This window comes from Rana temporaria, chromosome 13, assembly GCF_905171775.1.
Source record: "Rana temporaria chromosome 13, aRanTem1.1, whole genome shotgun sequence".
NCBI lineage: Eukaryota > Metazoa > Chordata > Amphibia > Anura > Ranidae > Rana > Rana temporaria.
In genome coordinates, this window is record NC_053501.1 from 53011797 (window position 1) to 53037381 (window position 25585).

The 25585-nt window shown below is 41.6% G+C and overlaps 1 protein-coding gene across 2 annotated transcripts in view; it reads right to left on the bottom strand.

Moving 5' to 3' along the window:
* Positions 1 to 25585, bottom strand: part of TYRO3 (TYRO3 protein tyrosine kinase) — a 230944-nt gene that overhangs the window by 68791 nt on the left and 136568 nt on the right. For both annotated transcript variants that reach the window (XM_040333801.1, XM_040333800.1), the window contains one exon: positions 1152 to 1294. In XM_040333801.1, the coding sequence (XP_040189735.1) occupies positions 1152 to 1294 (143 nt within the window). The remainder of the gene's footprint in view (positions 1 to 1151; positions 1295 to 25585) is intronic.

Here is a 25585-nt window from a genome sequence, read left to right on the forward strand (position 1 = left end):
TATAAAATCAGCAGTAGGGAAAAGGAACCCTTCCAATCTGAGACACCTGGAGCAGTTGGGGAAAGAGGAGTGGTCCACAATTCCAGTAGAGAGGTGTAAGGAACTCATTGATGGTTACAGGAAGTGATTTCAAGGGGTGTATAACCATATATTAAATTGAGGGTGCCAATAATTTTGTCCAGCCCATTTTTGGAGTTTTGCGTGAAATGTGTCAGATTTGGCATTTTGTTTCTCCACTTTTTTGTATCATACCAATACAAACAAAATGTTAGCTGTAAGCAACAAACATATACGGGAAATATGAAAAGACTTATGGTGCATAAAAATTACAGTTATTCAAACAGCAGGAGGGGCAGCACTGTCATGAGCTGACAGGCAGGGGGGGGGGGGGAAGGACACCGGAGCACAGAGGAGACAGACAGCAGGCTGTGGATGATAGAGGCACGTAAACTGACCATGGTGTCAGGGCTCAGAAGCAATGATACACTGTGGTCAGTTTACATAGGGGAGGGCAGAAACTGGCAGTATCAGCCAGGTTTTTCAAGTGTTACAGGTGGTCAAATGACACAGGACAAGCACTGTCATATAACATGGTTTAAAGAAGCAGGATCCATTTATTTTTTGGGGTCAACAAACGCTTTAAGTAAGAACTATTTGTATAAATTGAGCTCAGTGAGGGCTTCGGTTTCTAAAGTTTGCCGAGTAGGGATCATTGTTCAAGCTGCTACTGTATGTGAAGATTTTAGAACTTTCTGTAACCTGTACAACTGCAGTGGAGTTTCACGCGTATTGGTTCTATTTTATTTAAACCATCTGAAAGATCTCTTAAGGTTAAAGAGCTCTCGATCTTCTTCGGTCAAGAGAAATTTTAACAGAAATAAAAACACAATTATTGGGTTGGTAATCACTAAAAAGTCTACTAATTTTGGTAGGCCAAATGTCCTTTTTGAAAGCTCTGCATTGCATTGAAAGAACTGCATTGTTTCCACTCAAAGCAAAATATAAAATCTTGCATTTGTCAAAATCAAGCAAACGGCAGTTCTTTAAGCAGACCGATGTTCTAAACATTTTCCTAGCTTAGTAATTGCATTATACCTTGTACTGTGTGTACATTTAATAGGATGAAGTGTACAGTTTAAAAGATATCTTACTTGCGTTACATTCTCCTGCTCCCACCGTACTTTGTATCCCAGCACTGTGCAGTTTTGCAAACTCAGAGCAATCTCTTCCCATTCTAACATCAAGCCGGATTCAGTCCTGGTGACATGGACATTCTGGGGAGCGAGTGCTGGCACTGAGGACAAAACAAAAAACGTGAACTATGATCTGTGTAGGAGCCGATTTACAACTGGCACAAGGAAAATCAAAAAACGCAGCAGGCTTCATGTAAAGATATCCTATCAATGCAGAAAAAAGTCTGAATCAGAATCTATTAAGAACAACATCCTCAGGGTGTACATACCTTTACTATCGTAATATGCATATCCAGTACGCGCCAGCAAGGCGCATGGGTCTTAGGCTGGCCATACAGGGATCATTTTTTTTCAATCAGCCAGTGGGTTGAACTGAACAGATTCCCCCAGCCACACAAGCAAGGCAGATCCAGAAATCCTTCCCGCTGTTATTTTGTATTCTGACAGCAGGACTCCTCCACTGTCAGAACATACTGCTCAAATAAATACCATAAAACAAAAAGTTTTCCAAAAAGCCTGTTCGTAAGAACAGGTACGGCCATAGCTGGATTGAAATTCGGATGCTCCCTGCTGAACCATCCAAATTTCGATCCATCTATGGCCAGCTTTAACCTCCAGCCACAATGCATATGCATCACGGTTTTGTTCTGGGGTGCGCTCTATTGGTGCCCTAAGAACGGTGACCCAGCTGTCTAACAGCTCACAGTTCACTACCAATGATCGAGAGTTGGTAGGTAAGGCTCCCAACGATATTTGTACTGTGCAATCACAATATCACAGGATAGGAATATCATCCTACCACCCCCAGGCATCATGGCCCATTTAAAGCACAGGCTCCCATTGGCATAAAGAGGTTAAAATAGACAAAAAACCCTGACTCAGTGGTTCTCAACCCTGTCCTTGAGTACCCCAACAGGCCATGTTTGCAGGTTTTCCTTTATCTTGCACAGGTGCTTTAAATCAGAGTCAATGGCACCCAACATTGAAGGCGATATATTCATTCAAAACAATACTGCTACTGACCAATGTTTCTCTTCTGCCTTAATTTCTCTTCCTCACTCAGCTAATGTCACCCCAGTGCTGATGGAGAGGGGGAGGAGAGGGGCAAGAGAAGGACAAACAATGATGCTGTGCAGGTCCCTGATGTCCTCCTTATCAACTGATATCATTGGTTGTTAGGATGCTGGTGGCTTGAACTTTATAATGGTCCACAATGAAAAACTGTGGCTTTGTGTAACTAAACGGAAGGCATGATCCACCTGCTGGCTTGTAGACAATTTTTGGACAATATTTAGGCATTTTGCCAAGGCACCCCTAAGGAAACCTGAAGGCACCCTGATTGAAAAAAAGCTTTCTTAGGTAATACAGAAGGCTGATGTGTCCCCTTTTTATGTCTTTATTGTATTTGTTCAGCTACTATGACCCCCCATGTCCAGAGAGGGCAGCAAGGCCCAAAGCAAACCTAGTTACCTTTGGGAGGCTGAAGCTTATTAATGAGACTGCTGTGACATTTATCTGCCACTGACCCCCCCCCCCCCCACCACCTAAAAGACTTGAGCACTGAAGAGGTATTTTTGTTTATATCATTTGTATCCTCCATTGAAAGTCTGAGACACAAAATTAGTGTGTGTCAAGTAAGGCCCCATGCACACGAGAAGCAAATGCAAACACATGTAAACTCAAGTTTTCAAAGGCAAAAACCGGAGTTTAAATTGCCAGTTTTTGCCGCAAATTTCGCAGCGTTTTGCCGTGTTAAGCGGCGTTTTACCGCGTTTGCGGCTATCAGTGTTCATAACAAAGACATTGTAGACCCTCCCAAAGCTTTGAAACGCAAAAACGTTTGCGTCTGAACCCAAAACTTTGCGTCTGAAAAAACTAACCTAAACCCAACTGCTTTAAAACGCAAAAAAAACGTGAATGTGTGCATGGACACATAGGATAACATTAAATGTGTTCAGGGGCAGTTGAAAAAAATGCCCAAATGCCTCTGAACTCGAGTTTACCAGCGTCTTGTGTGCATGGGGCCTAACAAGCTTTTTCAGAGAATGCTTATACAGCAATGGCAACCCCCATATTTTTGTGGACATAGATTAACATAATGAAATCCACATAGAATTACATTTTTAATATTGGGTAGAACTCTCTTAACATACCAGTGATATTATCAAGTAAAATGTTACTATTGTGCACAGCAAAGCCTGAATATTGTAATACTGCAAATAATAAATGTGACGAATAACGGAGATGTTGACCCTAGAATTTATCCACAGACCCACGTCTCGGAAAATAACAGATGATACATTAAAAATATATTCAGATTTCCATTTGAAGTGTCACAACATGTAAGTACAGCTTAACATCTTCTACTAACAATACCCAAATCACGAGGTGATGACACATGGGGGAGATGCTGAGATAGTGAAGCCGTGATTCAAGCTGACACAAGATAAAAACTGTACTAGCTGCTCCAGCTCTGCCTTAACAAGTCTCATCATTAGATGGTTCACAGACATTTGTATATAAATGGGAGAATATGCAGAACACATCCAAAAGAATGTTCAACGAAATGCAGAAAAATTACAGGCTGTGCAAAACGCATTCCAAATGGATCCTGAATCACTTCTTAAATGACAGTAATGGAGATACCTTATGTCATCCTAAGGGAAATCTCCTGGAGACAGCACTATAACAATCATTATTTACAATATGAAAGTTATTTCTGGGTTTAGGTTTAACTTGGACACTGTGTCCCTCTTGTGTTAAAAAGGAACATTTTTTTTTTCTTTAATTTGAATAGTTTTTGGTCCTAACCCAAAAACAAAAATGGGAAACATTGTAGATTACCAATCATTATATGATATATTATATTTTCACCTGGTAATACATTGGTTTTCTCAGTTCACAAAAGGTGACAAACACACTGCATTTCAGGAAAGTTTAACAGGTATTTTCTGAACTTGCTGCAAATGTTTGTAGCCTGAAAAAAAATACCGGTAATACAGCTGCAACATCTAAGGACTAGACATGTGCATTCGTTTTCGTCCGAATGCATTTTCGCCCGAATTTCGGGTATTTTCGTTATTGTTTTAACAAACGAAAACGAACACGCAGAATCCGAAAGATCAGACATAAAAAAAAAGCTTTATTTTCGTTGCTACAACAGTTCGATGTAGATAGGAGATTCGACTTGACGACGATAATAGCGATCTGTATCTATCCAACCTGTGGTCGAATGTGCCTAACCTTAACTATTAGTCCAAGATAATTCGACATAGAGAGGAAAGATTCAACATTACAGAGACAGCAATTTATAAGTTGTCCAAGCACTGATAGAATCACCCATAGATTAAGGCACCTAATCCCAAATGAAAATGTTGAATTTGAGACAAGAGAGAGAGGGGGGATATTTTACGGTGCAGGGGGTAGAGCAGTAATGATGAGAAAGAACGTGTCTAAGAAAATACAAAATAATTGTATTACATATAAATATATAAAAACAGAGTTCAATCAAATTTATAATTCATGGTGGTCATTTGATAAACATTTTTTCAATTTAAAAGACACGGAGATCGCAAATTCCCAACATGTTTCGCGATTTTCGCTTCTTCAGGGGAAGAAAAAATCCGTACAAAAATGTTTATAACTAGGTAGAAGAGAATAATTAAATTAGCCATGTATAATGTATAGAAAACAATATATAAACATATGGGTAACATAAACATGTGGCAAATGGCTAAAGGAGTACTCCAAAAAGGGGAGACCGTGTTGGGGTAGACCATTCGACATGAATGAGAAGATTCGATGCAGCAGCGAAAAACATACAAACGTTTAATCTGTCATTGAAGGCTTATGGTGTCTGTCGAAAGTTCTAAGAAGATTCAACAAGCAGCTAAAATGTACGACGCCGCAATCATACATTTCCAGGCCAAATGATCGGCCCATGGGCTATAGAAGAATTTGAATGTTGGTTGACTAGTAATAATTAAATTTATAAATTATTACTACTAGTGTCATACAACATTAGAATTCTTCTATAGCTTGTAGGCGGAACATTCGACCAGAAATGTACAAGTTAGCTGCTCCATCGAATCTTCTTAGAACATTCAACAGACACCATAAGCCTTCAATGACAGAATCGACCTTAATTAATTCGGATTTTCGGACGAATGCATTTTTTAACGAATAAAATGCAAATAAAAACAAATTTCGGGAGTAACTAAATAAATGTATTTTTTGGACGAAAATTAAATCCCGAAACAAAATATTTCAGTGTGCACATGTCTACTATTGTCAACCAAACTGATGGCATGGAGGAGCTCAGCTATGAGGAAAGATTAAAGGAACTTAATTTATTCCCTCTTGAGAAGAGATAAAGGGGGATGAGATGAAGGGGGATATGATGAACATGTACAACTACATAAGGGGTCCATATAGTGAACTTGGTGTTGAGTTATTTACTCTAAGGTCATCACAAAGGACACAGGGGCACACTTTACGCCTAGAGAAAAAGAGAGATTTCATTGCCAAATACAGAAAGTAAGAGCTGTGAAAATGTGGAATAGATTCCCTGCAGAGGTGGTTCTGTCCAGCTCAGTAGATTGCTTTAAAAAATGCCTGGATTCTTTCCTAAATGTACATAATATAACTGGGTACTAACATTTATAGGTAAAGTTGATCCAGGGAACATCCCATTGCCTCTCGGGGGATCAGGAAGGAATTTTTTCCCCTGCTGTGGCAAATTGGATCATGCTTTGCTGGGGTTTTTCGCCTTCCTCTGGATCAACTGTGGGTATAGAATTGTGTATATGGGATTGTATGATATACATTTTTTTTGTCTTTTATTGGTTGAATCGGATATACTTCTCTTTTATCAACCTTGCTAACAATGTTAAGGGGGCTGAATACAAATGCAGATATTCAGATATTTTTAAAGAGCACAATGCCCCCCCCCCCCCATAATGCCCCTTCCTAACACAAATACTGCCTCCCAAAAATTCCATCACCCTTCCTAGCACCCCCCTCCAATCACTCCCTCTGCACAAATCCCCCCTCCCCCCAATACTCCCTCCTAGCACATATTTATTCTCTGCACTTTGGCTCCATGCACACTAGAAGCAGAAAAAACGTCAAAGTTTTTAGCTTGAAAAACGTGTCATAAAAGACGCAAAATGAAAGCATATTGTACAAAGTTTAGGCGAGTCTATGAGAGTTTAGTTTATAGGCGTTTTTTGCACTACACTCCCCTCTGCAAAGGTTTTTACTCCCACAACACACCTAAAAAAATGTTGGCACTTGACGTTCAGAAGAGATAAGAGGAGTTTAGGAGAGACTGACGTTTTTACAGCTCTTAAACTCCTCCAGGAAACGCGATAGAGAAGGTTTTTTTTTTCCTGCCTCTGAATGTCCCTGACAGAAAACGCCTGTAGCAGTCAATAATGTGCAAAGACACATAGAGCACAATAGAAGTGCTTCTAGAGGCAGGAGAAAAAAAACGTCAAACGCCTGTAGAATCAACGTTTTTTAAGTCCAGTGTGCATGGAGCCTTTCTCTTGGCAGGAAGAGATGCTTGGCTGCTGCAGGGGTATAGGAGAGTGGCTCGAGGACACCTGCTGTCAGATTGGGACTTTACAGAGTCGGCTTACCCTGCACAGTCCAAACCTGACATTTCTGTTGCTAGAACGATCAACGACAGGAGGTGGAGCTTGAGGGATGAGAGAGCACCTCCCCCCGACTCTCTTCTATACTCCAGATTAGGCTTGTGACTTGGAGCGCTGAGCTGAAAGGAGCAGTAAAGCTGCTGTCACAACTACTATCAGCTTGTAGTGGCAGGAACTCTCTCTGAAGCATCCCCTCCACCTCACATGATACCAATGCTCGGGGCAGTCCCCCCCCCCCTCACCTTTCACCCAGTCCTGCCCCTACCCCCATTGATACGTAGAGCAAAAGAAAAAAAAATGATACAGGGTGCTTCTAGACCTAATTTTTACCAAATATTTTACAGTTGATACAAGAAGAAAAGAGGGGAATTTTCTAATAAGAACACACTTTAATGTATGGAATTGTAAAGTATATAATTTAATAAAAAACAAATAGATGCAGCACTGTGAATGAAGAGCAAACTTATAAACGTGCTAAAAGAAAGCGTCTAAGATATGTGTATCTAGTCTCAACCATAAACCTTGTGTATAAATATAATGAAATGAGATACATACGGTACATATATAGAGACAAATAAATACTCACTACGGCGCCCCAAGGAGAGAGATATGAGGGTAAGGACCCAAAGCCTTTAATATGACTTGCACTTGCCTCCGTTCCCCCCCCCCCCCTTACTTTGCATCTAGGGAGATCGGGTTGCAGTTTGGTATGGAGATATCCACATGTCGGTATACATAACTGTTTCCTTTACCAGTGTAAAAGAGAGGGAAGGTGCCATGATGCTCCTTTTTGTTCACAATAGATTGCCAGTTGGCTACCCTCTATTGGGATGAGAACGTGGGAGTTCCATCCCTATAGGCAGAGCAAGCTGTAATTGAAGGGCGGGGTTCAGTTAATCGATGGTCACCTGTGCTTGGACCTATAGATGCACATATATATATATATATATATATATATATATGGGGGCACACAGAAGAGAGGTACCACGGACCGCCTAGGCTCTGAAGAAAGGGGTGCGCCCCAGAAGCACGCCAGCCGTTTGAGGTATCGTCTGATCCTCTTGTCATCAAGTCCTGCTTGCAGGTGCCAAGAGATCCAGCTTGACTGTCAGAAAAGCTTTTACTTAAGTTAATTTGTGAGTAGGACTATTGCTTTTATTCTATTTTTAATAAAACTTTTATATTTGGTAATGTAGTAGGTCAGTGCGCCGTCTATTCATAGACACCATACTTACAGCCTGAAATAAAAGATGATAAATTGTTTATGACATAGAAGCTGGGGAGAGGAACCACAGTAACAGCGTTGCATACCAGTGGGCTTGTAGCGCTTCAAGGAAGTGAACATTTCACGCACACTCACCTCTCAAAAGGTAAGTATTGAATCTCTTCTTTGACAATCTACTTGTTTTTTTGTTTTTTTTTCAGTGGCAATAGGGTCCCTTTAATCAAGGAGATATTTAAATGCCAAACGCATAGTTCACATTTACTAAAAACTGCCAATGCGGGTGGGTGCCTGCAGAGAAAAACAAACTGTGCAGCTTTGACCAAATTTAAATAATGCCCTTGCTATAGGTGTAGACCATTTGCATACCTCCCAAAACCTGACAAAAAAACTTCCAGAGATCACACCATTCCTGTCTCGCTGTGTTGCATAGGCAGTATTGGGTAAAGGTGAACTTTGCCTTTAACCACTTGCACTTTTGCATGCATAGGCGTGCGCACAGGGTGTGCCAGGTGTGCCCAGGAACACCCTAATCACCCTGAGCAGCACAGATTTCCCCCTACTACCCTGGCTCCCATCTTTCCCCGCAGCACTGCCAGCTTCCCTCCTCTCATATCGCCTGTTGCTGCTGGGATGTTTTAGGAGTGGGAAAGGTGCCAGTAAATATGTAATTTACCGGCCCCTTCCCTTTCTGAATGAACATCGTGAGTGATCGGTAGTGTGTGTTTGGGCTTTGGGGTGCACACCCTAATGCAATAGGCTGCGCACACCTATGTTTGCATGTACAGTATGTGTACATCGACAGGGCGGCTGCTCTGTGCTGGATCATGTATATGCATGTGATCTGGCATTTCCAGATAGGGGGCAGTGGGGCACACCCCCCCTCCCGCCTCATCTGTGCTGTTATTCTGTACAGCACAGGACAGTAAGCTGGTCCCCAAATCATTGGCCGGAACCTGCTGATCGGCTTAGTAAGTCAGAATACAGAGCCCTGTGGACCAGCGATGTAGCCGTTTTGTTCTCCCTGCTATACAGGGGAAAAAATCATCCACCACATTGATGGGCACACAGTTAACCCCTTAATATTAACCCCTTCCCAGCCACTGTCATCAGTACAGGGACATTGTATAGTATTAGCACTGGTGTTGTCAGTGTCAGTTTGACCGTCACACTATCACAATCTCAAGTCGAAGACGGTAGAACATTCATGCAAACCAATCAATATACACTATATATATTTTTATATATATATTTTCTAACCAAAGACATGTAGCAGAATACATATTGGCTTAAATTTATGAAGCAATTAAATTTTTTTATTGGCTATGTTTGATAGCAGAAAGTAAAAATTTTTTTTTTTTCCTCAAAAATGTCGGTCTTCTTTTGTTTATACAATAAAATAAAAAAATAAAAACAGTAGTCATCAAATACCACCAAAAGAAAGCTCTATTTGCGTACAGTGTTGCATGACCACACAATTATCAGTTAAATTAGCGCAGTGTCGAATAGCAAAAAATGCCCTGGTAATGAAGGGAGTAAAATCTGCTGGAGGTCAAGGGGTTAATGCATCGTGAACGTCAATTTCAAGGCTATTATTTCCTTTGATTAAATGTAAGGATGGTGAATATTCCAAACTGTGGCAGATTTGCTAAAAACTCCTAACTTTGTGAAAACTATATAATTGCAAATTTCAAACTAATTAAACACATTAACTGTTAAACTTGATTAAACTGGATTACATGGACTTTTCCCTTGTACTCTCTCCTTTTTGCCAAATTCTGCTAACGATGGAATGCTAACAAGCTTAACAAGGACTAGCTCAGCCTGCTAGCCTTGGGAAGACTGGAACAATGATTGTTTTGTGACCTAAACCAAGCTGTGACAGTGGATAATTGTGCTGGATGCAGGCAGCAATATTAGCATGAATTGAGTTATTGAACTGCAAGCGCCCAGCACTAGAATGTCCTGTCCAAGCAGCACAGATGCATCAGAGCTTTTAGAGGCATATTAAAACTTAGAACGGCACAACAAAATAGATATATTCTACATAGGAAAATTATTAGCAACGTACATAATTTTCTTCCAGTGCCATATAAAAGTTCCTAATATATATGATTAGTGAATATGTTGAAGATTTTGGTGTCCTGTACACAATAAAGATCTACACTATATTGTCAAAAGTATTGGGACACCTGCCTTTACACACACATTAACTTTAATGGCGTCTTAGTCCATATGGTTTAATAATTGCAGCTATAACAGTTTCAACTCTTCTGGGAAGGTTATCCACAAGGTTTAGACTGCACAACAGTCTATAAAGGTCAAGGTCCATAAAGACATGGATGAGAGAGTTTGGGGTGGAGGAACTTGACGGTCCTGAGCTAAAACACCTTGGGGATGAATTAGAGCAGAGACTACGAGCCAGGCCTTCTCGTCGAACATCAGTGCCTGACCCGACAAATGCACCTCTGAAAGAATGGTCAAACATTCCCATGGACACTCTTAAAGCTTGTGGACAGCCTTCCAGGAAGAGTTGAAGCGGTTATAGCTGCAAAGGGTGGGCCGACTTAATATTGAACCCTATGGACTAAGACTGGGATGCCATGTGTGTGTAAAGGCAGGTGTACCAATACTTTTGACAATATATAGCTAGATTCATGAAGACTAAGGCCCCGTACAGACGACCAAACATGTCTGCTGAAACTGGTCTGCGGGCCAGTTTCAGCAGACATGTTCGGTCGTGTGTAGGCCCGAGCGTGCAGGATTCCAGCAAACATTTGCCCGCCGGGCCTTTTCCCAGCGGACAAATATTCCTGGACTTGTTTTAAAACAGTCCGCTGGAATCCTGCCCGCTCGGACATGTTCGGTCGTCTGTACAGACCTACCGTACATGTCCGAGCGCCCGCCATCCCTCGCATGCGTCGAATGACTTCGACGCATGTGTGGAAGCATTTAACTGGCAGGCCCACCCACGTCGCTGCGTCATTGTCGCGGGGACACCACGTCATCGACGCGGCGACACCGCGGACACGCCCCGCGTATTGTTTACGCGCGGCTTTCTGTACGATGGTTAGTACAGCCATCGTACAGAAAGCCCCGGGCAGACATGTACGGTGAAAACGGTCCGGCGGACCGGTTTCATCGTACATGTTTGCTGGTGTGTACACGGCCTTACGACGGGCGTATCAGTAGATACGCCCTCGTAAGTCCGAATCCGCGCCGTCGTATATTTAAGCGTATGTTCAAACTAAGATACGCTTAAATGTTGCCAAGATACGACCGGCGTAAGTCTCCTACGCCGTCGTATCTTAGCTGTCTATTTACACTGGCCGCTAGGGGCGCGTACACCGATTTATGCCTAGAATATGTTAATCAGCAAGATACGCCTATTCACGAACGTACGCTCGCCCGTCGCAGTAAAGATATGCCGTTTACGTATGGCGTTTTTAGGCGTAAAGATAAACCACCAAAAAGATGGCACAGCCAATGTTAAGTATGGACGTCGGACTGCCGTCAAATTTTTCACGTTTTACGTTGTTTGCGTAACTCGTCCGTGAATGGGGCTGGGCGTAAGTTACGGTCATGTCAAAAGCATTGACTTTTTGCGACGTGATTTGGAGCATGCGCACTGGCATACGTCCACGGACGGGGCATGTGTCGTTCGTTCGAAGCGTCATTTACGTGAGGTTAATTTACATAAAACACGCCCACCACTTCCACATTTGAATTAGGCGGGCTTACGCCGGCCAATTTACGCTATGCCGCCGCAACTTACGGAGCAAGTGCTTTGTGAATACTGCACTTGCCCATCTAAATTGCGGCAGCGTAGCGTAAATAACATACGCTACGCCTGCAGAAAGTTAAGCCGCCGTACGTGAATCTAGCCAATAGTCTATTTTAAATCATGCAACCGAATGCCAGATTTAGGTTACATGACACAGAACTTTGAGAGACCAGTTAATGGGCTTATTATGTAGATAGACAAAAAGGTTTGACAGCGCTCAGGAACTGAGCTGGAATTGATGGGTAATGGCTGCAATGAACCACATGTATATTCAAAAAGGTTCCCGACGATTTATTCCAAAGATTAAAACAGTACAAATTTGGATGACAACGTTACCACAAGGCTGTAAGGCTAGTTCAGGCACTGATGGATCACTAGGACCGACCAGCACAACCAACCAAGAGACACCGACCCAGGAAAGCCACAAGGACACACCAGCTGCAGTGTGTGGTGTGTAGAGCCAGACCCGCCGGCAAGGGAAGATTGTGTCACTGACACTGGCAATGTGAAGAAAGCCAACCAGCTGACTGTGTCCAGGGGACAGCTCCATGGTCAGCGTCGAAAGAAGGGGACGTCACCGAAGACAAGCTGGAACTTAAGTATCAGAGAACGAACCAGCTGCGGCCAGCATGGAGCAAGGCGTCTCCGTTGCCGTGACTACCGGTTTATCAAGGACCTGACAAAGCACGCAAGCGTGCAAAGCATGTATGCCAACTTGTATTGTGCAATACTGAACCCGAGCATGATACACTCCCTTCAGAGACTAGGCCGCAGGGCAGTATTCAAACATGATAACGACCCCAAAAACACCTCCAAGACAACCACTACCTTGCTAAAGAAGCTGAGGGTAAAAGGTGATGGACTGGCCAAGCATGTCTCCAGACCTAAACCCTATTGAGCATCTGTGGGGCATCCTCAAACGGAAGGTGGAGGAGCGCAAGGTCTCTAACATCCATCAGCCCCATGATATTAACATGGAGGAGTGGAAGAGGACTCCAGTGGCAACCTGTGAAGCTCTGGTGAACTCCATGCCCAAAAGTGCTGGAAAATAATGGTGGCCACACAAAATATTGACACTAACTGCATGACGAGTTATTTTGAGGGGACAGCAAATTTACATTGTAGCAAAGTGTAATTTCTTCAGTGTTGTCACATGAAAAGATAATAACATTTTCAAAAATGTGAGGGGTATACTCACTTTTGTGAGATACTATATGTATAAAAGTATGTGGACACTCCTCTAAATTATTGAGTTTAGCTACCCAGTCAGCTCCATTAAGACTTGAAGGTTGATTTACTATAGAAGTTGAGAGTTTTTACACAAAAAACTAACTATTCACCTCAGTTATCCAATCATGTGCAGCTAAAATAAGCAAAAGAGAATTATCTTTTCATAAGATTGAAAAAAGTAAAGTGTTACTAAACCCACAACAGTAAAATCAGTCAGTATATGCAGTAAAGCATGCTTGTTATACTCACCGTGGATTAAGGGGTTAATCCTCTGCATTGCGTAAAAAGGCTGCTTGATCCTGTCTCCTCTGATCCCCCCCTTCTTCCACTGTCCCCATAATATTTCCATATAGCCAGAAGACAGGCTGAACATGCTCAGTTTAATGTGTATTGCTAGAGAGTATTTTTTTTTTCTTGGGAGGGTGCATGTGATCAGCACAGGGTCAATCAGCACTGTCCAGATAGAGGGTCAGAGGTTCTACATTCTGATAGGACAGTCCGTGCAGATGAAAAACTCCTCCTACAAACTTTAACTAGACTTCCATAGAAGTCACAAGACTGCTAAATACTGCTAATGAGAAAAAGGTATTTAGCTAATTAGATTGACTAAAATTATTGCATTTTCATGTTCTGTGTATGTAGGAGACCAGATATAGTGAATGCAATGCTCCTGGGTTTTGTAACACTTTACAGACCTAATTCCACAGTTACATTGGTCCAGTTTGACCCCTGGAAGTGTGCATTTGCCATATCTGTGGGATCCCTGTAAAAGCCAATAATCACTGTAGTAACCACCACTACTACAGTGAAATCCATTAACTTTTGGGTTCCATGCTGGACACCAGAGAACGCCTTGCATTTTTATCAACAAATGCAAAGTGTTCCCTGATTGAATGAGGTAGAGAACGTAACATCACCACCTCGCCCAATCAGAGAATGCCTTTCGTTATTGAAAAAAATGCAAAGCATTTTCTGAATGGCTCCCATGCTGAGCGAACGTTCCCCTGTGTTCACTATGCAGCAGCTTATCATGGGATATGGAAGATAGCAGCAATCACGTTCGTTAAAAAAAAAAGACTAAAGTCATCTGCTTCTACAATGATCCCACAGGTATGACTTACATTGGTCCAAAATGGCTATAAAAGCCAGATCTTGAATTATATATTTCTATTTCCTGAAATATTATATTATTTAAGTTATACACAATTTATTGCGTGAAAATTCTCAACCCCTTTAGTAAATCAGCCTCATTGTTAAACTAGTTTAGTCAAACTGTAAAGCAAGAATCACTAAATGGCAATCCGCGGGCCTGATGCAGACCGAGTCACTGTCCCATCCAGACCGTCGTGGTTCCGCCATTTAGGAGCTGGTTCGTCGATGCCGCTGTCATCACAGCATGGCACCCGCGAGACACTGCTAGACAGAGGGCGGGAAATAAAGCAGGTTTGGCTGGAGGGTGAGGACTGCTGGTTTTTAGGATGAAGGGCCATCCTAGCAACCAATCACCTGCCAGGATACTTGAAAAGTTAACTCCGGCATATCTTACTCCTGCCCTCCATCCAAAGTTGCTGTGTCTCCTGATGTCTAGAGCTCCTACCTCTTGCTCTCCACTCTGTGTACCCAAGAAATGTAGGAGAGTGAAGGGGGCAGAGCTGAGGGGGCTACAATATGAATGGCAGGACACATTTAGTGGGGATCTGTAGTGTGAATAGAGGGCAGACCTACAGGGGCTGAGTGGGGTTGCACTGTAAATGGAGGTGTAGAGCTGTGGGGGTCTGTAATGTGAATGAGGGGGCGGAGCTGTGTGGGTCTGTAATGTGAATGGTGGGGGTGGAGCAGAGGGGGGCTGCAATGTGAATGGGGAGAGCAGAGCTGAGAGGGCTGCAATGTTAATGGGGAGAGCAGAGCTGAAGGGGCTGCAATGTGAATGGGGAGAGCAGAGCTGAGGGGGCTGCAATGTGAATGGGGAGAGCAAAGCTGAAGGGGCTGCAATGTGAATGGGGAGAGCAAAGCTGAAGGGGCTGCAATGTGAATGGGGAGAGCAAAGCTGAAGGGGCTGCAATGTGAATGGGGAGAGCAAAGCTGAAGGGGCTGCAATGTGAATGGGGAGAGCAAAGCTGAAGGGGCTGCAATGTGAATGGGGAGAGCAAAGCTGAAGGGGCTGCAATGTGAATGGGGAGAGCAAAGCTGAAGGGGCTGCAATGTGAATAGGGAGAGCAGAGCTGAAGGAGCTGCAATGTGAATGGGGAGAGCAGAGCTGAGGGGGCTGCAATGTGAGTGGGGGGTGCAGAACTTAGGGAGGCTGCAGTGAATGGGGACATCCGAGAAGGCACAGTAATGTGAATGGGGGGGGGGCTGCAATGTGAATGGGGGGCAGAGCTGGGAGGGGCTACAATACGAATAGGGGGCAAAGCTGAGGTGGGCTGCAATGTGAATAGGGGCAGAGCTGAGGGGGAGGGGGTAAAATGGGGGGGGGGTCGGTCTAAAGGGAGGAAGGGAGGACAGAGGGACAGAGGACACTACTGGTGGGGGGGAGTGATGTCATTGCATTAACAGGCGATTCATTTGGACCTCGGCTGAAAGAAAATTTTATGGATCGAACTCCGTGAATTTTAATTCAATACTTCTGCTGTAAAATAACTTGAGTGGCCTGCACAGTGCCCTGACTTCAACCCTACTGAACATATTTGAGATAAAAAGGAATGCCGATGGCTGCCATGTATACTCGTCGAACATAAGTAACTAAACCCACAAATATTGTAGACTGAATGAAAAGACAGACAAAATCTAAATTCTTTTAGAATGTCTTTCAAAAAATTAAAGCTGTTATGGCTACAAAGAAAAACAACCTCGTATTAATTCCCAAGATTTTAGCATGGGATGTCCAAAAAATTTATAAATCGCGCCTTGAAAAAAGTATTCATTCCCCCTTGAAATTTTCCACAATATTTATTTGTAAAAAAATTGGAAAACAATTTATCACTTTGCTTCCAATTCACAATTATGTGGTCTATCACATAAAATCCCAATAAAATACATTTACATTTTTGGTTGTAACATGATAAAATTTGGAAAATATCAAGGGGTATGAATACCTTTTCAAGGCACTGTAGGTTTACTAGTTAGATGTTTTGCCATAGAGTGGAATTATATATTGTATCAACAGGGCAATAAAAAACAAAGTAGCATAATCTAACAAATCACCAGAATGGTTGTCTGTAACTGGCCATGATATTTTGCAGTTGGCAGATATGTGTAAAATTCAATTTCCCTCCAGTTGCTCACATTCAAGAGAACAGCAATGAATGCCAACTATGACCGTACTGCAAACTGCCCTGTGATATGCATATTACATGTAGGTTCCCCTGGCTCCAGCATTTTACATCACTTTATAGTCAGTATCATTTAAAGGAAACAGTCTGCCATGGCTTCTCCTTCCGAAGTTACTGATTATTTCATTTAGTATTGTGATAGGAAATTCTGACTTTTTTTTGTTTGTCCATTAACAGACTTCAACAGCCAACCTCTGGCCGACCAATTTTAGGCAGAGGGGAGGTGATAGTTTCACTAAAAATAAGATAGAAGCCAGTGGGGCAGGGTTGTTTGTTCATTATATAAACACACAATTTAAGAGTATTTAGGAATGCGCTTGCTTTCCAACCGCCCTCTGTCTATGGCTAGCCTCCTGACGAATTACAGAATTAACAGGCTGCCAATCCTGAACTAATCATTTAAAAAAAAAAAAAATTCCAGCATAATAATGCAACTTTTAGATCCGATTTTAGGAAATGCTTCTGTGTGTGCAATAAACAGGGAAAAAAATAAAAAACACTGAACAATCACTACGCTGCAGAAAAATATTTTTCTTTGATAAGAAAGTTGACATTTCTGCAAGCTATGGTAAAAGTACAGTCATGCCCAAAGGAGATCATCAATCACTCTCACACATAAAAATAACTGCAGGGAACACAAAGTCAAAGATTTATGCATTGTGATGTCACAGGACAAGCCTCTGCCACTAGTCTTTGCCTTTTTCAGACTATTGATTTTAAAGCCCATTATAGTTTTGCTGAGCAATGGAAGACCTTGCAGAATGATTTACTGCACGGAAGGAAGTTGAAAATAGCATATTATACATCTGAGAACTTTGGAAAGCATTGGTGAAAAGTAAAAAAAAAAAAAAATGTACAATCCTGTTTTTTATATATTTTAACTTTAACCTTTTGGCTCTAAACCAAAGCGAAAAAGAAGAACAGTGCCTTGATAAAGACAGAATTAAGCCCCATTTCACACCTGTGTGATTTGTTGGCCAATGTTCGAATAATGACAATGCTCAAGATGAAAGATACCATTATTCTCACCTGAGTGTTGTGTCACTTGTTGCCCGTCTCATGACTATTGGAGAGATTTGAATTAACTACTGTAGTAAGTACCTGTCTTGCCAGAATTTATTTTGTGTGGCGATACTATAAAGTATCCTGATAAATATTTAAACTTTCTACTTACAGGGATGCCACCACACATCACCTCAGTAGGATTTCTCTATAGGATTAAATAGAGCTCTTGTCATGCATGACCTGACTGAGAGGATATTCAAGAGGGGGTGAAGAGGAGCCTGTAAAGCCAATATCTTGTCAGAGCTAGGACAAGAGGGCAAACAACCTTGGAGGTGGTGTGGGCTGGGGATACATGTATTAAGCATTAATGTGCAACTGCACTAAAAGTGCAGTTGCAACTTAAGTTAAGGAATGGCCTGGAGTAGGGTTAGAGAGAGAATTACAGGGACAGGCTAGTTTTAGGGTTAGAGGAAGGGTTTGGTGTGAGGGTTGAAGGAAAAGGGTAAGCCGGAGAGCCAGAGGAACCAGAAAGTGTGGAAATGGCTAGTGTGAGGGTTACAGGAACCTGGTTAGCATTAGTGTCAGAGTAACTGGCTAGTGTTCGTGTGAGTGTCAGGGAAACAATTAAAATAAGCACAGAGGAAGCGGTTTGTCCGAGGGTCAAAAAAATTGGTAAGTGCTGGTTTGTGTGAGGGTCAAACAAACAGGTTAGTATGAAGGACAGAGGAACTGGTTAGTGTAAGGCTGCGTACACACGATTGGTCAAAACCGATGAAAACGGACTGAAGGACCTTTTCATCAGTCCAAACCGATCGTGTGTGGGCTACATCGGTCAGTTAACCTTCGGTCAAAAAATTTAGAACTTGCTTTAAAATCGAACCGATGGACGCCTAACCGATAGGTCAAAACCGATGGTTAGTATGCAAAAGCATTGGTTAAAAATCTACGCATGCTCAGAATCAAGTCGACGCATGCTTGGAAGCATTGAACTTCGTTTTTTTTCAGCACGTCGTCATGTTTTACGTCACCGCATTCTGACACGATAGTTTTTTTAAATGATGGTGTGTAGGCACGACTGACCATCAGTCAGCTTCATCGGTTAACTGATGTAAACGGTCCATCAGACCGTTTTCATCGAATGGACCGATCATGTGTACAGGGCATTAGAGTTATAATGAGAATTGATGTGAGGCAGCCCTATTCTGCACCAAAAACTACCAGTGTTAAATTCTCTGTGCCAAAATCACACTAAGACCCTCACATTACACAGTTAATGGCAAATATAAAGGAGACAGTACAGATAATGTAACTAAAATGTAATGAGTAGGTCCACAGTGGTTTGAGAGGCAGCAATTTGCCCATACCTAGGCTGCTGTGGGTAGAGCATGAATACTTAAGTAAATTAATGATAAGCAATGCTACATGTAAAACTCCCACCTCCTACCCTGGTTTAATAGTGTTTATTTTTAGATGACAAGCCTCAGAGTACCTGGATATGTTACAGAGAGCAATCCCACGGAGAACAGAGCACAGAGAATGGAAAAATCTGACTGTTCTCCAAAAGAGCCGTGTATGCCAAAATGCTTTCAAATGCCACTTTAGGTTATGTTTATTCTGCTTCAAGGGGGAAACATACCCAGTTCACGGAGAAGCTTTAACTTTTCATCTTTTTTTATTATTAACAGCAAAATTGGGTAGGACAAATTCCTCCCGAGGGATCTTATTTTTCCTGCATTATTGCGACACTCGCCAAGTATTTTTAAGCATCAGTCAGAGCAGCTGTCCAGGGTATTTAGGGTAATATGCAAATGCAATTTTCAGGGCTATTTAGTAAAGTAGTCCAAATTGCATATATTTCCAGTTTATGTCAAAGCAATCAAAGATACCATTTATTTGGCTACCAGGATTTGTTGCACTTTGCATTACCTTGTAAAGCCGAACTTCAGAAAAAATTCAAATATATAGTTAAATGTATATATCAAAGCAGTGTAACCTTTCAAATCATTTGTACCATTATCTAGTTATTTCCAAGATTTGCTCAGCCCTGCCAGACATTACAGCAATGCTGGTGACCTTACTTTTCCCTACTGCAATTAAGTAATAAAATCTACTCTCCTCCCTACCCCCAGGCTGTGACTGGACGTTGAAGGGACAGCAGCAGGCTGATAAAGTCGTCTCTCTTCCTGTCAGCATTTTCCTGGACTGGCAGGAAGATGATTTACAGTGTTGACCCTTTTTCTCCCAGTGCTGCTATGTAGGGATTACATAGAGCTTATATCAAGTTGATTTCTGTATTCATTTATAACTTCATTAAATGGTGTTACCGGTAATTTTATCTACTAGCAGTCTAGTTCAGTTAAATATTTTTTTTAAATCAGCACAAGGGACTGTCCTTACATTGAATTAAAAGTGTCCCTTGTTCTGGTGGCTGCTGTGTTCTTTGAAATCTTTATTCCCCTGGTAATCAATGTAGTAAGCACTACTACTACATTGATCTCTTCCATCTGATTGGTATGCAGCAGTATGGACAAAACCTTTATAAACTGATCTGTGCTATTCAGAATGCTCAAATTAAACCAACTTCTCTTTAGCTGGTAGAAGATTGTCGCATCAAGAACATTATCAAAGTTGGTAATTTGTGATAACACTCAGCTCTAATGACAAATGTCAATTATCATGATGCCATAAATTTCATCTCTTTTCCTATATTTCTTACTACTATAAGCTTTCACAAGTTAATATCTGAAAATGTCAACATTGTGATCATTCTGAATTATGACAAGAGAGGAAGACACCCCTTGAATTCAATTTTAAAATAAACTCCAGTGGGACCCTTTATGCACTTCCAGAACAGATGAGGCAGAAACAGAAAAGGAAATATTGGAGTCAGTGATCCAAACTATTGAAGGCATTGGGGTGATTTACTTAGGACAAACAGGTTGTTCATTTTCGCAAGGGAAGTTGCTCTTTGCAAGGAAATTTGCTCCATAGCTTTTTGAATATGGTGATGTTTAACTTTGCAAAGAGTACCTAATCACTTAAAAGGAAATAAAAAAATGTAATAAAAAAAATGTTTTTGCTTGCATATGATTAGGTGATGGAAGTCAGCAAAGCTTTACCTCATTCACTAAGGCTCCATGCACACAGGAAGCTAAAAAAAAGGATATAAAAAACGCCAGTAGCTTTGCAGGGAGCCTTTCAACGTTTTTTAGCTTTTTTTTTTCAATGGATAAAAAAACGCTAAAAAACGCTGGTGAGCGTTTATTAGCGGGTTTTTAGCGTTTTTTCCGCCGAAAAACGTCACTTTGAACGCGATTTTCGGGCGTTCAGAAAAAAAACCATAATCTACACTGCTCATTAACGCTAAAAAAACTTCCATGTGTGCATGGACACATAGGCTAACATAGAGTGCAGTTTATGGGCTTTTAAAAAAAACACCAATAAACTGCAGTTTATGAGCTTCAGTGTGCATGGAGCCTAAGTGAAAGGGTTAATAACGGTTTAATATAATAAGTAATAATATTTCAGGCTGTAGAGTGCTACTTTAGGTTCTGTTTTCAAGCAGTTTGTTCCAAGTATATTTGAGAAAGGTATATAGAAATTGTGAAACTTAATATGAGGAACTTGTAAGGCCGCGTACATACGATCAGTCTATCCGATGACAACGGTTGTCATCTGTTAACTGATGAAGCTGACTGATGGTCCGTCGTGCATACACACCATCAGTTAAAAACCCGATCGTGTCAGAACGCGGTGACGTAAAACACAACGACGTGCTGAAAAGTTTAATGCTTCCAAGCATGCGTTGACTTGATTCTGAGCATGCGTGGGTTTTTAGCCAATGGTTTTCCATACTAAACGATCGGTTTTGACCTATCGGTTACCAGTCCATTGGTTCAAGTTTAAAGCAAGTTCTCATTTTTTTGACCGAAGGTTAACTGACCGATGGGGCCTACACAAGATAGGTTTGGACCAATGAAAAGGTCCTTCAGTCCGTTTTCATTGGTTTTGACCGATCGTGTGTACGCGGCCTTAGTGAACATATGTATCAGACAAATGTCTTGGCTGTTAGAAAGGAAGATAGGAAACCGCTTTAGTTTTTTTTATAAACTCTTCTAAGTAACAGTGTAGTTTGCCTAGCTACTAATACGTAAAGCATTCGAAATATGTGTATCTCTATGATTAGTTAAATGAATAAAGGAGGTCTTCTCCTTATAATAAAGAAAATCTGTCATCTGAAATACAAATATAATGCATAATATGATAAATGTATCGGATTGGTGGGCAGAGATGTTCCCTTCAACATGTCTTTTGTATATTTAACATGATGAACCACACCGAATAAACAAGTCTCTGTTTTAAAGGAGCCAGAGTGTGGTCTGAAAAAATCAAGACTTCCAGGGTCCTGATAGCCAAGGTAGGTGATGGGGAGACCGATGGTAGAATTTAACCGCTACAGTTCAGTGGTGTCAGAAGTGGGATTCAAACCCACGCCTCCACTAAGCTTTGGTAATAATTCCCTTGCAAAATGAACAGTCTGTTACCCTTTGGAAAGTCAACCCCATTGGCTCAGCATGACAGTCCGGGAACTAGCATTTTCAGGAGAGCACAGCTATGGCACGCAGCATACTTCCTCAGTTCAGACTTCCTTTATATATAGATCATAAAAAGCTATCCTATCTTTGCAGCTATAAGTGCTTGATTTTATTCATGACATAGCAGTAAGTAGAGCAAATTTAACAATATTCAAGCATATAGCGTATTTGTTTAAACCGGTGATCTCTGTAGTTTTGTGGAAGATTACTCTCTGAAATACTCTCATACAATTACAACAAATCACTCTTGGAATGCAAAGTCCCTAGGGAGAAAGAAAATATGACATATTTCCTGTATTTGCAGCACGGAAATCCCAGTAATGCTTCTTTGAGTAAAAAAGGAGTTATGTAAGCTTGTTCTGCGGTGATTGCAGGACAGACAGGTAATTCCAGTTTGCAGAAATACCAGCACTTATTCTATCTGTACTGTAGGGGTGCAGTCAGGGCTCGACAATTCACATTGTCACTGCCATGTAACAATGGCACTGTCACCTCTATAAATATGAAGGAAGATTGTGACCCTGTAATTCAGTGATTTTGGCAATTCTCTGATCATGGACTATGGTCAAAAGTCCATTATTGTCACAGTTCCTACCAACGTTTAGAATATCCCTGTTGTTTTTAAAATTTGTATGAACATTTTTTAAATATCGGCAGGGTGACAAATGGGGACAGGAGACAAAATCTTACTACACCAAGCCAGGGCTCGACAAATCCCGGGCGCCAGGTCGCCATGGCGACTAGAAATGGTGTCCTGGTGACTTGGCTTGGAAGGTGGGCCATCTGGTGGTGAGCCGTTGGTATTACAAGTTATTACCACCAGATGTGTGAGCTGGCGCCATCTGGTGGTGGCCGTTGGTATTACAAGTTAAGCATTACAAGTTAGACAGCAATTCTAATGTAATTTTTCACTATTTTTCACTATTTTCACTGCCATCTTCTTCCCTCTAATTAGAACCCCCAAACATTATATATATTTTTTATCCTAACACCCTAGAGAATAAAATGGCGATCGTTGCAATACTTTGTCATGCCGTATTTGCGCAGCGGTCTTACAAGCACACTTTTTTGGGAAAAAATTACACTTTTTTTAATTAAAAAAATAAGACAACAGTAAAGTTATCCCCATTTTTTTTTATATTATGAAAGATAATGTTATGCCGAGTAAATTCATACCCAACATGTCACGCTTCAAAATTGCGTCCGCTCATGGAATGCCGACAAACTTTTACCCTTTAAAATCTTCATAGGCGACGTTTTAAAAAAATCTACAGGTTGCATGTTTTGCGTTACAGAGGAGGACTAGGGCTAGAATTATTGCTCTCGCTCTACCAATCGCGGCGATACCTCACATGTGTGGTTTGAACACCGTTTACAAATGCGGGCGCTGCTCACGTATGTGTTCGCGCAAGCTCGTCGGGACGGGGTGCGTTTTCTGGCTCCTAACTTTTTTAGCTGGCTCCTAGATTCGAAGCAAATTTGTCAACCCCTGCCGTATATACATATGAACACACACTCTTACAAATAAATGTAAATATGTATTAAAACATGGACCGATTCAGAAGGGCAGAGGGCGGGGGCGGTAGAGCAGTGGACTTGTCAATAGGGCAGAGGTTGGCATCAGTAGGACAGAGGATGGTGTCAGTAGGGCAGTAAACTTTGTTGGGCAAAGGGCAAAAGTCAGACAGTGACAGTGTCAGAAGAGCAGTGGATGGTGTCAGTAGGGCATTGTGTGGTGTTATATATATATATATATATATATATATATATATATATATTTTAACCACTTAAGACCCAGACCATTATGCAGGTTAAGGACCTTGCCCCTTTTTGCAATTCGGCACTGCGTCGCTTTAACTGACAATTGCGCGGTCGTGTGACGTGGCTCCCAAACAAAATTGACGTCCTTTTTCCCCCACAAATAGTGATAGTTCTTTTGGTGGTATTTGATCACCTCTGCGGTTCTTATTTTTTGCGCTATAAACAAAAATAGAGCAACAATTTTGAAAAAAATGCTATATTTTTTACTTTTTGCTATATGAAATATCCCCCAAAAAGATATAAAACATTTTTTCCCCTCAGTTTAGGCCAATACATATTCTTCTACCTATTTTTGGTAAAAGAAAATACAATAAGCGTTTATCAAATGGTTTGCGCAAAATGTATAGCTTTTTCAAAATAGGGTATAGTTTTATGGCATTTTTATAAAAAAATTTTTTTACTAGTAATGGCGGCGATCAGCGATTTTTTTTCTGACTGACATAATGTCAGTCTGGAAAAAAAATCGCTGAAAATCTATTGAAAAGAAAAAGTGTCCGAAGTGTCCGCCATAATGGCGGACACTTTTTCTTTTCAATAGATTTTTATTTGAAATAATATTATATGGGACATAAACATTATCACAATATCAAAATGTTTACATGTCCCGAAGATGGAGTAAATTGCAATAAAAACAATCAATGAAGTAAGTAGGAGAGGAGAAGGGAGGGGAGATATAGAAGAGAGGTAATGAGGTTGTTATATCGAAGTAGGAGTCATGTATTGTGATTCAAGTGTCATCATTAATTATATTTAGAGATCATGGTGTATGGAGATATTTAATCCAAGGGGACCATATTTTATCGAATATTGTTTGTTTATCTTTAAGGATGCTGGTCAATTTTTCAATGACCATGATCCAAGAACTTTTATTTTTTACTATAGCAAAATCAATCACTGGAGTCTTCCACGAACGTGCTATCGTAATTTTAGCTGCAGAAAAAAATAAAAAAAGATAAGAGTTCTAAGATTTTTTGGGATCTTGTCTGACAGGTCTGTGAATAGTGAAGAGAACGGCACTATTCACTTCGGACACTTTTGACAAATTTTTGGGACCATTTTCACAGCGAAAAGTGCTATACAAATGCACTGATTACTGTGAAAATGACAATGGCAGTGAAGGGGTTAACCACTAGGGGGGCGCTAAGGGGTTAAGTGTGCCCTAAGGGAGTGATTCTTACTGTAGGGGGGCGTGGCTGTAGGTGTGACGTCACTCATCGTCGTTCCCTATTTTAGGGAACAGACGATCAGTGTCACTGCCACACAGAAGAATGGGGACGGTGTGTTTACACACACCTCTCCCCGTTCTTCAGCTCCTGTGACTGATCGCGGGACACTGGCGGCGATCAGGTCCCGCGGGCACGGTCACGGAGCTTCGGATGGCACGGAGCTTCGGACGGCCGGTGGTGCGCTCGCGACCCCACAGCTGGGCTCTTAAAGGCAACGTACAGGTACGTGCCTGTGCCCAGCCGTGCCCTTCTGCCGACGTATATCGGCGTGAAGGGGTCCTTAAGTGGTTAATTCACAATATATTTTTTCCCCACAATATTATTATACAATTGTTTTATGAGCCCCGTTAGGGGGCTTTGGTGAAATATCAGGGGTCCAAACATATCCCCGATGTCTCACCTTTGAGAAATGCACTGAGATTCCCATGTCCCTTTCGCTCCAGCTTCAGCTGCACTGGCTCCTTCCCCCACTATTCATCCTGAAACATTCCCCACAGCAGATGGCAGGAGAGGAGAGGAT